This window comes from Zingiber officinale, chromosome 8A (assembly GCF_018446385.1).
Source record: "Zingiber officinale cultivar Zhangliang chromosome 8A, Zo_v1.1, whole genome shotgun sequence".
In the NCBI taxonomy this organism is placed as follows: domain Eukaryota; kingdom Viridiplantae; phylum Streptophyta; class Magnoliopsida; order Zingiberales; family Zingiberaceae; genus Zingiber; species Zingiber officinale.
In genome coordinates this window covers 65063402-65080025 of record NC_056000.1, presented here as the reverse complement: position 1 = coordinate 65080025, position 16624 = coordinate 65063402, and the positions used below count along the sequence as shown (strand labels likewise).

Genomic DNA, 16624 nt, shown 5'->3' with positions numbered 1-16624 from the left:
ACACTTAAATTGAATATATTATTCAATTTAGTGATAATTACTACACAATAACCACGTGTATCATTCAATTGAAAAACAGGTTGCAATTAGAAATCTGGAGTCCATTTTTATTCAAACTAACAAAATCAACCACACTCAAACAATAAAAAATAATTTATAAATCATGCCATAAAGTATAAGTCATTGAAAATATAGGCATCAAAGCGCTTAAATTAAAATATATTATTCAATTTTTTGTTAATCAATATACAAAAGTAACATATATCTTTTAATTTTTGAAGATAAAATACAAACACAGTCATAAAATTGAAATTCGAACATCAAAACTAATTTTATTCTAGATAACATATTGGATAACATAAAAAATTTGAACTATTTATCCATTCGTATTCTAAAGTATAAATCTTAAACATTTTAGGCATCAAAGTGCTTAAATTTAGTATATTATTCAATTTATTAATAATCAATTATCATATAAAAATAACATATATCCTTTAATTCTTCAATTGAAGAACGTAAAATACAAACACACCAATAAAATTGTAATTCGAACGTCAAAACTAATTTTATTCAATCCAACAGAATAGACAATCCCAATAATTTTAATAATTTACTCATTCACACCCTAAAGTACAACCCTATAAATTTTAGGCATCAAAGTATTTAAATTGAGTACATTACTCAGTTTATTGATAATCACTACAAAATATACACATATCTTACATTCCTTGAATTGAAGAAGATGCAATATAAATTCATTCATAAATTTACAATGCAGATACCTAAACTTAATTTTATTGAATCTCAACATCACAAAATCAAAAACACTTATGAACTAAAACACCTATAAACTAAAGCTTCTAGTTTTCATAGAGAAATAACAAATTAGTCGAAATTTAGGACACATAAATTTTACTTACCGATAATTCAAGGGTTTAAGATGGTTTAGTCGGGTTCCATCGCCTCTCTAATTTTTGCTTTCAACGTCGATGGAGATGGTTTAGGGACGTCACCGATGGTTTGGAGTTGCGAAGGCAAAGTGTGCCGTCGAGGTTTGGATTCGCAGAGACGGAGTACGCTGTCGAGGTTTGGAGTCACGAAGTGATGTATCGGACGTTGGGAGAGAAAAGAATAATTGTGTATTTTAAATCCAAATGAGGATAATATGATAATTTCACTAGAGTTTGGGAGTTGACATAAATAAATTGGTTTGGTTAGATATAAAATAAATTTATATTAATATGAGGACGGAATGTAAACTTTGACTTTCGATTAAAAATTTAAAGATAATTTACTGAAATTTATTTCTGAATTTAATTATATCATGAGATTATAAAAATACTTATTTACAAGTCTTCCAAGAAACATCATTTTTAATATGGTAACCCAAATTTTAATGATGACAAATTTATCTAAAAGTCAAAATTACTTAATCCAAAATTAAATGATCACTTTTGAAGGCGATCATCCCTCAAATGGACATTGATATCCATAATAAATACATATCATTTATAACAAAATACGTGTTAATTCTATTTTACGACTCAACCAAAATGCAATTTAGGAAAAAGAGATTGTCCATTTGTATATTTAATCTTCTTCTTATCCATTTGATATTTCGACGTCACTGTTGACGTATCATGTAATGGATTTCTTTCGGACGCCCCCCTGAGAAAACAAAAATTAGCCATGACACCTCCGTATGGACCACCCAACCTCAGATCTCTCATCTGGATGCGACCCATCGCACCATCCTCGTCTCCATCCATTTGCGATGCCACAGGCTCTAATATCAATCCAACGGCAGGATGCCTCCCTTCTCAGTCGATCGACGGGTGGATTGAGCTCCGTAACCATAGTCGGTCCGAGGACGTGCTTCCGTGCGCATAGATCATTCTCGTGCGGTCCGCTTGTGCGTTTATAATGGCGTGGACGCTTCTTCTTCTTGGTTCGTATTTATCTTTTTGGGAAGACTGAAAGAGGAGATCGAGGAAGGCGATCTGAATCGGATTGAGAAGCGATGGAGAAGGCGATCAATCGGCAGCGAGTCCTGCTTCAGCACCTCCAGCCATCAACTGCTGCTTCTGCGCCTTTGATCTCGGTAATCGCCGACTCCTTTTCTCTCTTTCCCGATTAGTATTTGTAGCTTTCTTAGGATGTCATTTCCCCTACCTCATGGTTAATTTTGGCAGAAAAGTCTTGTTTTCAGATTTTGCTTTGTTATTGGGATGGATTCCATCTGGGAAATCGACGATCTTTTACGGTTTTGGAGAGATTGTTCACTCGCTTACTTTTAACATTTTTGATGGCAGGCATCTGCATGTGCTGCTGGCGATAGCGCTGCTTACCAGAGGACCTCTTGCTTTGGGGACGACGTTGTTATTGTTGCGTAAGTTGCTTTCATTATCACATCACTTAGATCTCGAGGAAATTTGTTTATGATCTTTTTAATTTGGATGCGCAATTCTCTATTTTTGACCTTTTTTCTCATTTGAAAAAAAGAGGGAAAAATTGAATCTTCGATTCACTCCTTAACAATAGCGGGCTTGATCGATCATTAAAAATCACATACTCTGATTTGGTTAAGATACTTCTGGCCCTTATGGTCGTGATTGTAATTCCTCCTTTTCCAAAATTTGACAATTCTTCTGGTTAAGTTTGATGATACAATTTGTTTGGTTTTGAAAGCAAACCATCACGGATTCTCTCTATTTTTTCCTCAAATTCTTCTCCATTTGCTCTTTGAGAACTGATTTACTGGATCACATCTTTGCTAATTCTTTGCTATGGTTTGTTATTGTTTTATAAGCTTTGGTTCCTTTCTGATATTTGTGAATCCGATTCCCCATGTAGTGCTTACCGAACTGCAATTTGTAAGTCCAAGCGAGGGGGTTTCAAGGATACATACCCTGAGGAGCTTCTTTCTGCTGTTCTGAAGGTCTGTTCGACAGATTTTTGTTTCACGGCATAGAGATCAAAGAATTGAAATAATCCTGGAAGCTTTCTCTATTTCAGGCTTTGTTGGATAAGACTAAGCTCAATCCAAATGAAGTGGGGGACATTGTGGTTGGTAGTGTTCTGGCACCAGGCTCCCAAAGAGCCACTGAATGCAGGATGGCTGCATTCTATGCTGGTTTTCCTGGTAGTTGGATTTCTTTCAGATTGATTATCTGTAGCATTTATCAAAAGATGTTTTAACACTGCATGTACATTCTTCCTCTCCACAGAAACTGTCCCAGTTAGAACTGTCAACAGGCAGTGCTCGTCAGGGCTTCAGGCAGTTGCTGACGTTGCTGCTGCTATCAAAGCTGGATTCTATGATATAGGTAAAAATGTCTTTGGCTTGCTTGTCTTCTTTATGGCATTTTGAGCTTCTGCCGATATACTCTTGTTGTGTGTCAATACAGGGATAGGTGCTGGCTTAGAATCCATGACTGCAAATGCAATGGCTTGGGATGGTTCAGTAAATCCAAAAGTAAGGTTCTAATAATATTGTCCTTTACTCTCATTAAATTGTGTTTTGTTTATTTTTCTTCTTCCTTACACATGTTGTCTGAATGCTTTAGTTGAATGAGTTTAAACAAGCCCAAGATTGTCTGCTTCCCATGGGAATTACTTCAGAGAATGTAGCACAACGCTATGGGGTGACAAGGATAGAACAAGATCAGGCTGCTGTGAGTATATGGTCATTGTTTACATTGAGTTTGTGATGTTGTTCTCTATCTTAGATTCATTCTTAGCTTATTCTGCATTTAGGTTGAGTCTCATAAGAAAGCTGCTGCTGCTACTGCTGCTGGTAAATTTAGGGAGGAAATTGTTCCAGTGACGACAAAGGTGGATGATTCTAAATATTAAATGATTTAAATCTTCAGCTCTTATCTTATCTTTTGCTTTACGGTTTTGACTATGCTATCTGTGCTAAAGATTGTAGACCCAAAAACTGGCGAGGAAAAGCAAGTGACCATTTCTGTTGATGATGGTATTCGGCCAGAGACATCTCTCTCTACTTTGGCAAAGCTAAAACCAGTATTTAAAAAGGATGGAAGTACAACTGCTGGTATTCTTTCTTTCTTTTTTTTTTTTTTTTTTTTTTTTTTTTTTGTATTATAACTCTTATATCGATTGATCCTTTGCCGACAATATCTGATGCTATACTTCATTGTAGGCAACTCAAGCCAAGTAAGTGATGGTGCTGGAGCTGTCCTCTTGATGAGGAGGGATGTAGCAATGCAGAGGGGACTTCCAATTATTGGTGTTTTCAGGTTGAATTTCGTGTACCCATCGAACGACTTAAACCATTACTCTAATAAATATGCTAGATCTAGCTTTAGATATTGTATAATGATTATTTTCATTTAATTCTTCTCATGTGGATTTGTTCCTGTGATCAAGTAACATATTGTTGCTGTTCTGTAAGTAAAAGCTTTTTGTATATGGTTTCCTTAGGAGTTTTGTTGCAGTTGGAGTAGACCCTGCTGTGATGGGTATTGGTCCAGCAGTTGCAATTCCAGCAGCAGTAAAATCTGCTGGTCTTCAGATTGAGGACATCGACTTGTTTGAAATAAATGAGGTAATCCCCCGTGGATAATTTGTTTGATGGTCTTCTTTTCAGTATATTACCTGAAATTTTTGTTTCGTGTAGGCTTTTGCATCTCAATACACATATTGCTGCAAGAAACTGGAACTGGATCCAACAAAAGTGAATGTTAATGGAGGTGCTCTTGCTCTCGGTCACCCCTTGGGCGCAACAGGTACTTGTCTCAACATTTGTCCCTCATAGTAACCGCATAGCATTGGATGTAGCTAGAGAAATTTGACAGGCATATCCATGTTTTGTTTTTGAGAAAGGAAATTTATCTACATTTGAACTGTCGGAAATTGGACAGTGGATGCTGCAATTTAGTTGGATAATGATAATTCTAGCTTCGAAACTCTGGCACTGACACAAGATTCAAGTATCAAATTCTCATAAATTACAATGAGAGCCCATAAGTACCATGAGACATGTGGTTTTGTCGTTGCAGGTGCCCGCTGTGTGAGCACACTTCTAAATGAAATGAAGCGCAGAGGCAAAGATTGCCGGTTCGGGATCGTCTCAATGTGCATAGGTCTCCTTCTATATGCCCTCTTGTTTAACCATTTGGAACGTTCTCGGTTTGAACAAGTTATCTCTATGGTGCTTACAGGTAGTGGAATGGGTGCTGCTGCTGTCTTCGAACGCGGTGATGCTGTGGATGAACTTACCAATGCCAAGAGGATCCAGTCCCACAACTTACTATCCAAGGATGCCAAATAGAACAATTCGCCAAGAAGCGCCGGTATCTGCGATTGTTTCTAATAATAAGATTGTCATGTGTTGTATTCGAGCAGATAGTAAAAGACATTACAAATATTGATCACATGGAACAAACATTACGGCTTTGCGAAATTTGTACATTACTGCAGTACGAGTTTGGCAAGCTAGTTGTATCGGTTTATGGGGTTAGATCTTGGAATTTTCGGTTCTCTTAAATTGTTTTATATTATACATCAATCCTCCGATATGGCAAATAACCTTGGGTAAAAATATAAAGGGTGTTTCAAATTTTACAAATTATTAGAAGAGTGTTTCTTTTGTTTTAAAAAAAGAAAGTTAAAATCGCATTCTATCAGTTATTTTATTTAAAAAATATTCTTTATTCCAATGTATTTGGGGTGAGTTTATGGTTTAATTTAATTGAGTGTGAAATAGATGATTTTTGGAACTTTCAACTCTAAACTATTATGTTAAAATACACTTTCTTGTTGACGCGAGCAACAACTATTCTTCGTCTTCCTCTTTGTCGATCGGAAATCGGAAAGCTTGAATCCATTTGGACATTGCGATTGATTTAAACGTTAATATAGATTATTTCTTCAAATAACATACCATTATATTTGTTTTAGTATTAATATTAATAATAATAATTTGTGCATCCCATTATCTATTATTCATCTTTATTTTTTAATCTAAAATTTATTTATTTTTATTTATTTTATATAAAATATGTTCATTAACCACGTTCAATTCTTTTAACCTAGTTAATATATGAGTGCTATAAAACTCATCCACATTGATTTGTAATACCATTTTAATATTATAGGTCCCTTTGAGACGGACAATTGGTTATTACATGATTCTTTTAATCTAGTTAATGTGTGAATATTATAACACTCATTCATAGTAATTTATAAAATCATTTTAATATTATAGGTCCCTTCAAGACAAATAATTCTTTAATACATATAGTGTTACCACTATGAGGTCTAAGGTCAATTCTTGATTAGTAGTCAGGTTCCTATCCTCTCCCATGCATAGTTTCGGGTTAATAGTCATTTATAATTTATCTCTCTTTACATAGGACGGACTATGAGAAATGATTATAACACCTACATATTAAAACAATTGTGACGCTCTCAGGAGTTATTCACGAGTGTGAGAAATATTTACGAAGCTAGCACAATCCTCATGAAACCATTTACAAATGGCTGTGGAACTTGAAGATGTTTGCAATTCATCTCACTTCGAAGATGGGCATGGAAGAAATCTCCACATGTTGGTCGAAGGGTGAAACAAGATGTTTTACATGTATCAAACAATATTGTACCATGATTTCACTTCGACTGTTACCAAAATATCGAACAAAGTGATGTCCAGTGATCACAGCTTGTACCAAAATATTCAACAAAGTGATGTCAAATGATCACATATTTCAAATACACAAGAAAGATTGATCCACCCTGCGACTGATACGAAACAATATTTCAAACCATGAATTCAAGTTTAGTCGGTACCAAAATATCCAACAAAGCGATATCAAACATTCACATACTTCGAAAACACAAGGAGAAAAATAAGAGAATTAACTAGTGAATGATGCTGTAGCAGCATCTTATGGCACGAATGCATTGCAAAGTCTGCATCAGTATATTCTGAATGGTACGGGCCAGTATTATCCCGCAAAGTGATATCGGGCAACCACATAATACGCAAAGAGAAAAACTAGGATAATTCGAAAGAATTGAAGAGTCGACGAAGCAGTAGCAGCATCTTATGACAGTAACACATTATAGTCTACACCAAGAGCACTCTTGGTAGCTACTTGTGTACGAGACTGGCAGCATTTGTATGTAACCTTTCACCATGTTAAGGCGAGAAGTGAGAACTAAACTGACCAATACCCCAAAATTCTCACTTCTCTGGTGTAGCAGGAGACTCTGGGAGTTTGCACTGAATACACTCAGATGTAGCATCGATTGACGAGCAATCGCCTGTGACACTTACTCGTATTGTCTGCTGCTTCTCGTTGTTGGAAGGAACATGAAGGAGAGCCTCCAGGATCAGTATATCCCAGTCACGGTGCTTTAAGAATGAGAAGGTTGTGTCCTCTGCATTGCAAGGGGATACCAATCAATAACCTTGTGATAAGAAGAAAACATTGTTTATGTGTGGTTTATTTTACTTATGTTATCATTCTTTTAATGATTTTTTTTCTTTGAATTGCTACTTCCTACATTATCTTCCTCTATGCTACCCATTGCCACTAGTGGAGTAGCATTGACTTGGAGTATGGAACCTTTTGCTCAATACTAACATCAACAATTGATGCATTGAGGTTGCACCACTTGAGGATCAGATGGAAGGAATTGTTCTATCTACAAACTTCACATTTACCGGGCATGAATTTATTTTAATAATTTAGTTTTCTTTTCCATCTCTATCCATGTTTATTTTCTTTCTTGTATACTGGACCTTTAAAAAAAGAATCAAATCGCAAATGTTTTCTTCCTCCAATTCAGTCTTTGACAATGACAGGACACCAGAAAACAGTGAGCACTAGAAAGGATTATATATAATCGTCAATGAGTAACAAAGAAGAAAATAGAGAAAATAAGTCCAGATAAAAATCTGAACTCATGAAAAGAAACCAAGTGCGATGTGTTACAATCTCTTTAGGTTAGTCAAAGATCTTTTTCTTTTCACTTTTGGTACTCACTTTGAAGTCGGCTTAAATAAATAAAAAAAAAATCTTTATTCTTCAAGAAGGAAAATGAACTGACCATATCAATCAAAGGCAGTAAAGGGACAGTCAACTTTGAACATAAGTCTAGTGACTTTGATCAATCGACTCATTTCGTTACTTACAGCTAGTGAAAAGAGTATCTAAGGAAGCTACTTAAGCACATTTATAGGGCAAATATAGGCAACCAAACCAAAGATAAAAAAAATTGCAAGAATTTCAGAATAAACAGAGCATCATCAGCAAAATGTTCAATAGTAATCTTGAGGAGAGATGGTTTATAAAAAATTCTAAATAAGTCAGTAACTTCATCTTAGAGTATGGTTCAGTACTTTGGCCTCTAGAAGAATGCAAATAATTTAAACTTCCAAATCATTATTTTCATAGAAAGTGGCATATGGTCCATCAAATTTTAATTAAGGCGAGGAATGAGAGGATAATAGCAGGTTTTATATTCCTATTTCCTTGGAAAGTTTTCAATTTTATCTGGGACAAGCACCAGAATCAAGAATTGTGCAGATTATGCCTTGATTTTCATAAAACAAGAAGTACCGTCAGAAGATCCTACATAGAACACCAGACATGAACACATGTTTAAACAAAAGGAATCAATAGCAAAAGTGCCATTAAGCATCTTAAACATAGAGCAAATCAGCAAAAGATGCAAGAACAAAGTAATACGTACAAAAAAATAATGAAGCAAACTACTAAATGCAAGGTAAAACCTCCTTGACGAAGTGCCTTCAACTCAAAAATGCCAGTTCCATGCGGTCCAGAAACAGGAAATGTGGAAGACACTGACTGTCGCCTATAACCTACTGCAAAAGAAGCATCATACCATGGACCCCTTACAATTGGCAGCCCTAGCGACTCCACTATCTGTTGATTCTGGCTAGCTTTTTCAATTGCTTTACTGAATCAAATGAGCATAAGAAGAATGCAATAAGATTCTCATCATGCACCACAATATAGCTTACATAAATCTGTTTGACTCAAAGAAATATGAAACTACAATCAAATACGTGATCTTTGAAAAATTCTAATATGACTATGAGAAGCTATGAGAATAGTCCTCCAGGATAATCATCTGACTGATCTCAATTAACATCTACTTTGCCCACATCAAGAGGAACATTAAGAAATGGGCAATTACGAGGCAAATAATGGGGGTCAAGCAATCAAGAAGTTAGACATCTTCCCATTAACTAATGGAAATAAAAGAAGCATTTTTGATAGTTCCCATCTCACAAAGCTTAAATGTTTGTTTCTTTCTAGTTTCTTAATAATTTCAATGAGTAACGGTAGAGATTATGTTTATCTTATAGAACTCATTTTCTCAGTTCAAAGGCCAATTTGCTCTGAGTTAGTTGTGGAAACCTTGATGAAAGTAGTTGAATAAAAATTGATAGAGCCGACTCACATTTTTCAGTTTCTTAGTCATGTCCAATTCCCATCACGTGTTGAGGGCAATTCGTTCTGATGAAATGATGTAAAGTATGCTTCTCCATGTGAAGATTTAGAATCGTAGATTTATTTTTCAGCAAGTAAATTGGACGAGGTATCATTCATAGGACAAAGAGCTCGGTGAGATGAGTTTATGGGGTTTTGTGTGATTCTCATGTGCCCTTAAGCTAAAAGGAAATTTGGAACAAAAACTTATACTATGACCAACCATGCTTTATGTGTTTGAATGTGTGTAACAAAAAACATGTATCAAAGATTAATTTAATGTAGATAATAATGCTAAGATGAATGCGAGGAGTTATTATGCTAAATTAGTGTAACATGTTAGCATTATCAAACAATAAGTTGTAGCTTTAATAGATGATTAAAGTAAAAAATATGTTCAGATTAATCAAGTTGAATTAATTAAAGATAAAGGCATGAGGGGTAAAGGAAGAAAAAAGATTGGGTATTCCTAACAAGGTGGTCTTACATAGAGCTCAATCATGGATAAAATCCATTTACACAGCTTCAAATAGATGTGACAGTTGGTCATCACTGTTCTATGTGGACATTACAAAGTGTTCTCTTCTTACTCACTCATGTAAATTTTTACAGAGATAATATAAGCAACACGAGTATACAATTGAAATTCCAGGAATTTACACCTTAGATAAATTAGATTAATCAAACAACATTTTTTCAGAAAGAAACTGAATAAAATCAGTTCAAATAATTCTTGCTGCGTGTTTTTCTAGTAATGATCTTTAGTCTGTCCTTATTGATTCTAAATATTAGGCAGATGAACACAGACCATCACCTAAATTTAGTAGGCCATTTAAATTGTTACAATCATCCTAAACTGCTAATGAAAAATCAACTATCAATTTAATTCCTCATTATGACTCCACCTAATCCAAACTTTGGAAGTCAATCGCAAAATAGAACCTAAAACCCTAATCCTTGGAAATGCAGCTACAGCTATTAGGGTTGTAAATGAACCAAGCGTTCGTGAACAAGCTTGATGTTCAGCTTGGTAAGAGTTTGTTTATGTTCGTTCAATATACATAAGATTAATTAAACAAACAAGCTTAAACAGCTCGTTAAGCTAAACTAACAAGCTTGAACACATATGTGTTCAGCTTGTTAACGTTCGTGAACAACGTTCATGAACAATGTTCACGAATCATATTCATTAATAAAACTCTTTTCAATATGTTAAATAAATAATAAAATAAAATAAATAAATTTAAATTATCAAGTTTAATAACCAATCAAACAACTAAAAATTTCAAACAATTAAACAAGTTTGAATTGAGAGCTTGATAACATCTAAACGAACCAAGCTTGAACCAAGCTCAAGCCAAGCTTGAGTTGAGAGTTTGATAACATCTAAACGAACCAAGCTCAAGCCAAGTTTCAAACAAGCTCAAGCTTATAAAAAATAAACCAAGCCAAGCTTGAACACTCATTTCAAAAGCTTGGTTCATTCTAAGCTCGGCTCGGCTTGGTTACCTTATTAAACAAGCTTGAACACCCCAAAGCTCGGTTCGGCTCGGCTTGTTTACAGCCCTAACAGCTGTGCATAAGACAGACCTTTAGGAGATGAGATTGGAACTATCTTTCCACTTACTTTTATCGCAAGGTGGATAATCTCTACTACAGTTCCATAGATAGTCCATCGGCATAGCGCAACCACATTAATCAGCAAGAAGAAAGTTTGAGTTCTAAGAACAGTTCACAGGAAAAAATGAGTAGGCATAACAATGGAAGAAGTAAAATAGAACCTGCTGCATCCATGGAAGATAGCTATATCGTTGATGCCACTGAGAAAAAACCCACCCGCAAGGCTAATCAACCCAACCTGGCACAGCTGCCGCCCCAGAGACCTCTTTTTTCTAGTCCCTGCACTGTTGCCGACGCCCGCCGCCTGTTCCGTAGAAAAGGAAGCGGATGCCGAGGAAGAACTGCGAGATGAATCCCGATCACCTTAAGAATCTACCGATGCAATCAAAACAAAGAGAATATTAGGGGGCATAGATGAGAGATCGCTTACAGGCGAGGCGAGATGACGATTCTCGAAAAGGAGGGAGAGGAGGTAGTCGATCTGTTGAGATTGGAGAGGAAGGGAGCGAGAGACGCAGTCCGCCGGCGTAGCATCATCGCTTCTCTGCTTGTGCCGGCGGCGTGGAAGGAAGCGACTCACGGCTCTCCGAGTCGCCGTCCGTATTAATGCGGCCGGGATAACGAATTCGATTGGGCCGGCTTGAGATGAATTGGGCCGGGTCGAAATCGAAATTATTTCCCAATTGAATCGGTCCGGTTCTTGATGCTCGATGTCTATTTCGCACTCGGCTTCGATTCCTGCTCCGTGACATTCATGGCGGCGATCGCCGACTCCAGCAATGGCTCCCACGACGGGTCGGCCGCGCGCGTGGAGAACAAGGGCGCGGATGGTTCCAGCCCCGCTGCACCTTGGATCGAGCACACCCTCCGCGGAGCGGAGGATCTCAAGCAAGCAGTCACCGCCGCCGCCGAGACCGCCTTCCAGGTCGCCGGATCCTCCGCCGATGAGATCACCAAAACCGTCACCTCGTCCGCGGTCTCCGCCATGCAGTCGGCCGGCTCGTCCCTGTCATGGGCTTTCTTGGCCTACTCGGAAACCCTCGACGTAGCCAAAGTAATTCGCAGCTTCTTAAACGACAAGGGAAAGTTTTCCCCTTTCTTTTCTTCTTCATTCTTACTTAATTTCTGGTGGATTCTATCAAGGACAAGATTCAAGTGGCGAGAGATCATTATGCTGCTACCGAAGAAATGGCAGTGGCGAAGATCAAAGGTGCTCTTTTTCCCATTCTAATTTCCTTCTTTTTTTTCATTGATTTGGTATGGATAAATATGTTGTTGGTGTTTATCGCAGAGGGTATCATTGAGGCTGCAACTCATCCGGCCATGTCTTGCGGAATTGCTGCAGGCTTGGGGCTTGTCCTACTCAAAAGTTAGTACTGATCTCTTCATATCAGAATGCATGTTCCTACTTGTTATATCGATTAAGAACATAAAACAGTGAAACATGAAGTTGCATATATATGGGCAATGATGTGATGAACACTTTGTCCCTCTACTTCATGAATCTTATATTTACCGACTAACAACAATTGAGAACTACTTGTTATATTAATTGAGAACTTTACAGTGAAACATGAAGTTGCATAACTGTGTATATGGGCAATGAGTGATCAACATTTTGTCCCTACTTCATGAATCTTATATTTACCTACTAACAACAATTGAGAAGTACTTGTTATATTGATTGAGAATTTTCAACAGTGAAACATAAAGTTGCATAATTGTGTATATGGGCGACAATGTGATGAAAATTTGCCCTACTTTATGAATCTTATATTTACCAACTAATAACAATTGAGAAGTATTAACTATTTTTGACAAACATATGGAGATTATCTCCATAGTAGATAACTATTTCCTTCTAAGTAGGCATTGCCTTAGTGTAAAGTGTTGTCTCATCGCTAATGAGATGTAAGATAATTTAACTTAATTACATTTTCAAATACACTACATGAACACTTAATAAATTATACTGATATACCCTGTGAAGTCTTTTAATTTTCACATGTGAAATCTTTTTGCAGACTTTTTTAGTGGTAGCAGCATGGTTTTTTTATTCTTTACACTTTGTTATTCTAATAAGAGGGAATTCCGTATAACTAAGATCCTAACATTTTGGTTGGTCACTCACTTTCTTTTTTGAACGTTGACTGTTTAATGTTATACCATCAATTACAAAATATTGATATTTCATCAAACTTATAGGACCTAGACGATATCTGATCCGCAACACTAGGCGTATCTTCGTGAGTGAAGAGGTTGGAATCATTTAACGCTTACTCTATTTTTCTTATTCCCTTTTAACTAATGCTATTATAATGTCTTGTGAGAAAGAAGTCTTTACTCAGCTTATTTTTGTTTTGTTTTCTGCAATTTTTGGAACAGTGACAGTTGATTTCTATATGTTTTTATGACAGAAAAAAGAGAATCACTTACTAAAATTTCACACACAAAATCAAAGGAATCTAAGTTATATTACAATGTTCTATGAGAGAATTCTTTTTACTTAGCTTGACTTTGTTCTGTCCTCTGCAACTATTATAACAGTGGCAGCTAATTTCTCTATGTTCTTATAATGGACAAAAAATAAACTGACCAGAAATTTTATACATGCAATCAATGGAAACAGTGGAAACTCACCAATAGAATTGCCAAGCTTCCTAAGTCGAGTTTCTATATTTTAACAAGATCTCATGAAGTCTGATGATATTGTCCATAAAGGAAAAAAAAATTGCTAAATTTGGAGTGCTTGCCTGAAATTACTTTTTCAAAATGATCACCGTGAGGTTTTATTTAGACCTTTAAAGAAGTTTGTCTTACCTTATCTGAGACAAAATAGCCAGTGAATGCTTTTTCTTTGCATATGGTTTCAAAGTTCTGTGGTGTGAAGACATGGCACCATTTTTCTTCTGCTCCTCTTGTTATAAATTCATAGACAAGTTTCAGGAATCAGGAGGAAGCATAGAAATTCTCATATGTAACTGTTTGGCAAATGTCCTACTAATACACCTTATTTGGCATTTTATTTCTGTGTGTTCCTTATATTGCATTCGTCATCCCATAGTGGTCTAAATGTCTTAATGTAGGATCCATGTGGGCCTTAAATCTCTAGGATTTCTAAACGCCACTGGTTGCAGAGGATCCTATATTCATTGGTTGGTGCTGAGAATATATATTTTTTGAATTGTAATTGTTAGAGAATATACTAGGTCTTATTTCCATACATCTGATTGCCACATGGTACTTGAATCGATCAAGAAGGTAGATTAAATAGACCCCAGAACCAACTAACATTGTAAATTGCAAATTTACGAGTCAAACAAAAAGTTGTATTATTACTATAACTTTGATTGAGGATATGCTGCAGTATTCATATTTGACAAAATGACGTGAAGAATTTGTTTTAACATATATCTTTTACTCTTTGCATCCTTGGGGAATTCAGTTAACTAATGACTTTCCTCTTTTGTTGAGTTGAGGAGCAAAATGAAGAATGTGGCAACTATGTGATTCATATTCATACTTTATACAAAAGGTGTAGTCAATTCATATTCAGCTGCCATATGGTCTAGTGTTAGGAACTACACAATTCATACCTTATACCGGCTTAATATCAAACATATCTTTAGTGTATGCAACTTGAATTCTAGAGGTTGTTCATAACTTCTCTGTAATTTGATTTGTGCAATGTGCAATAAGCAAAAGATAAAACTATCTGATGCACACAGCGTGTAAGTTTTTTTTTTAATGCTTTGGCCTAAAGTTCTGATGCCAAAATTACTTTTTTAGTCTTTGCTATCTAGTGCTGAGGCGAAAGTTAAGGAGTTGCAACAATCCGTGAACATGGTTACAAATGAAAGCAAGAAGTTGGAGGTAATTTCCGTCTCATTTCTAATGTGGTACCTGAATGTCTCCGAAAAATATGATTTGCTTCATTCTGTCTGATTCATACAATTTCTCTTCAATTCCTTATCCAGAAAATCTTTTGAACATTTGCTATTTCTGGTTGTACAATTTGTTGTTCTTTTAAACGTCTAAATGCCGCAATTCAAGTGGTCTTCAAATTCTAAATCATCCATCTGGTCGACACATGGAAGCCATTGAACTCATCTTTCCTTGCTATTGATTTTAAAATGGAGTTGCCTTTGAGTATGATTCATATTTGTTGATTTATCTTCAAATTAGCAAATCGAGTATTTATGATAACATTCTTGTACAGGATAGAGCTACACGAGCGCTAGACGAAATCAAAAGAGGGCAGAGAACGCTTATGTCAGTCTACTCACATTCTCTGTTGTTTTCAGTTCACTCGCTTTTTCTCATTAGTTACTCGATACTTCTGCCGCAGGGAAGAAGGACGACAAATCCAGATGCAATTAAATGCTACAAATCCTGTTGAAAAAGAACTTATGTGTAAGTTAATCTCTTGTGAGTTATCTAGTGAGCTCGAACTTGCGCATGCTCTGATGAAGATGCCTTGATGTTTTGCCAGCCCTGAAAGACAGCCTAATTGAACTTCCAAAGGCAGATGCTTCTCGATACCGTTCCGAGGTTCTTATTTCGACAATCTCATCTTTCTTTCTTTACATTCTTCTTGAATTTTTATGCCAATTGTCATTTTATTTGAAAATATTAATAAAGCATGATACACATTTCAAAATGCTTGAAGCAACTTTTTCAGAGATTTTACAAGTATATTAAAACCATGTTATTTATATCAAGGAAGTTATATTACAATGTTCTATGAGAGCTGTTATTGTATGTTCAAATAAAATACACAACTAGCAGCTTATCAAAACCATGTAATTATATATATTTTTTTGACTAACAGCTAATTATGAAAAATTGCTTGTTTCTTAAATATGAGTAGGTTTCTGCCATTGCTTCTCAAATCAAGCAAGAACGGAAATCTCTGCATGGTGCCCTCTCAAGGATCATCGATCATGGAATTCCTTTGTGATCATCCTCTCTCTCATTTCCAACTTTATTGGATTGGTAGTGATTTCCTGCTCAAGTTTCCAAGCAAAGGTTGAGATTTATGCTTTAAGACCCCTAGCAAGAAATAATGGCAATATTTTTCTCATACATCTTTTTTATAATCTTAAACTCGATTTCTCTTTTGAATCTCTCTTTTCCATGTGTGTTTATCATGGAATAATCATCACTCAGGCCTTGTTTATTTGAGCGAACGGAAATAAAAATTATGAAAAAAAAATCATGGTGAAAAATTTTCCTTTTTTTTTCATATAAAGGATGATTTTTTTCTTCCATTTATCTAATGGGCGGATTGATTTATGAATTTATGTTTATCTTTGTTTTTCTTTTTGTTTTCCTTCCTTTCCCCGTAGATTTGTTTTCCTTTTTCTTTCCATATGGATTATTTTTTTCACTTTGAATTTATTTCCTTCGTCACTCCATTGTTAGGAGTAAACGGAGGATTAGGGCTAATAAATCAGCTTGGTGCCAAATCTAACAGTCCTTAATTCCCAAGCTTGTGCTATTTAGCATATCAATAA

General features: G+C 35.8%; 3 protein-coding genes across 4 annotated transcripts; 2 read left to right on the top strand and 1 right to left on the bottom strand.

Moving 5' to 3' along the window:
- Nucleotides 1–1939: 1939 nt before the first annotated feature.
- On the top strand, nucleotides 1940–5512 carry LOC122009325 (3-ketoacyl-CoA thiolase 2, peroxisomal-like). Its single transcript, XM_042565439.1, has 14 exons — nucleotides 1940–2101; nucleotides 2313–2389; nucleotides 2854–2938; nucleotides 3016–3142; nucleotides 3228–3326; nucleotides 3408–3475; nucleotides 3567–3674; nucleotides 3757–3834; nucleotides 3925–4057; nucleotides 4166–4262; nucleotides 4447–4570; nucleotides 4643–4751; nucleotides 5025–5108; nucleotides 5187–5512. Exons 1-14 carry the CDS (start codon nucleotides 2021–2023, stop codon nucleotides 5294–5296), a joined length of 1380 nt encoding a protein of 459 aa, XP_042421373.1. The 5' UTR covers nucleotides 1940–2020; the 3' UTR covers nucleotides 5297–5512.
- A 1355-nt stretch (nucleotides 5513–6867) lies between these two features.
- On the bottom strand, nucleotides 6868–11707 carry LOC122009324. The gene is made up of 4 exons (XM_042565438.1): nucleotides 11539–11707; nucleotides 11270–11449; nucleotides 8765–8952; nucleotides 6868–7407 (listed from the first exon to the last, which is right to left on the bottom strand). The coding sequence occupies exons 1-4, from the start codon at nucleotides 11643–11645 to the stop codon at nucleotides 7211–7213; spliced, it is 672 nt and encodes a 223-aa protein (XP_042421372.1). The 5' UTR covers nucleotides 11646–11707; the 3' UTR covers nucleotides 6868–7210.
- Nucleotides 11708–11816: 109 nt separating this feature from the next.
- Nucleotides 11817–16387, top strand: LOC122009323 (RGS1-HXK1-interacting protein 1-like). Of its 2 annotated transcripts, XM_042565437.1 has the most exons (10): nucleotides 11817–11889; nucleotides 12106–12162; nucleotides 12252–12318; nucleotides 12400–12477; nucleotides 13314–13366; nucleotides 14898–14981; nucleotides 15328–15380; nucleotides 15457–15521; nucleotides 15601–15659; nucleotides 15979–16387. In XM_042565437.1, exons 1-10 carry the CDS (start codon nucleotides 11863–11865, stop codon nucleotides 16066–16068), a joined length of 633 nt encoding a protein of 210 aa, XP_042421371.1. In that variant the 5' UTR covers nucleotides 11817–11862; the 3' UTR covers nucleotides 16069–16387. The 2 variants fall into 2 exon arrangements, with proteins under 2 accessions (XP_042421371.1, XP_042421370.1); XM_042565436.1 differs by having other exon boundaries at nucleotides 11817–12162.
- Nucleotides 16388–16624: the final 237 nt, after the last annotated feature.

Excerpts from the sequence above, each read along its gene's own strand:
- LOC122009325 (XM_042565439.1), top strand. The coding sequence starts at position 2,021 with ATGGAGAAGGCGATCAATCGGCAGCGAGTCCTGCTTCAGCACCTCCAG. Across the intron at positions 3,476-3,566 it reads ATGGTTCAGTAAATCCAAAA|TTGAATGAGTTTAAACAAGC; the intron begins GTAAGGTTCTAA and ends TGAATGCTTTAG. Across the intron at positions 5,109-5,186 it reads GATCGTCTCAATGTGCATAG|GTAGTGGAATGGGTGCTGCT; the intron begins GTCTCCTTCTAT and ends TGGTGCTTACAG.
- LOC122009324 (XM_042565438.1), bottom strand. The coding sequence starts at position 11,645 with ATGATGCTACGCCGGCGGACTGCGTCTCTCGCTCCCTTCCTCTCCAAT. Across the intron at positions 8,953-11,269 it reads ATCTTCCATGGATGCAGCAG|TAAAGCAATTGAAAAAGCTA; the intron begins GTTCTATTTTAC and ends CATTTGATTCAG. Across the intron at positions 7,408-8,764 it reads GAAGGCACTTCGTCAAGGAG|AGGACACAACCTTCTCATTC; the intron begins GTTTTACCTTGC and ends CTTGCAATGCAG.
- LOC122009323 (XM_042565436.1), top strand. The coding sequence starts at position 11,863 with ATGGCGGCGATCGCCGACTCCAGCAATGGCTCCCACGACGGGTCGGCC. Across the intron at positions 12,478-13,313 it reads GGGGCTTGTCCTACTCAAAA|GACCTAGACGATATCTGATC; the intron begins GTTAGTACTGAT and ends TCAAACTTATAG. Across the intron at positions 13,367-14,897 it reads GTATCTTCGTGAGTGAAGAG|TCTTTGCTATCTAGTGCTGA; the intron begins GTTGGAATCATT and ends TTACTTTTTTAG.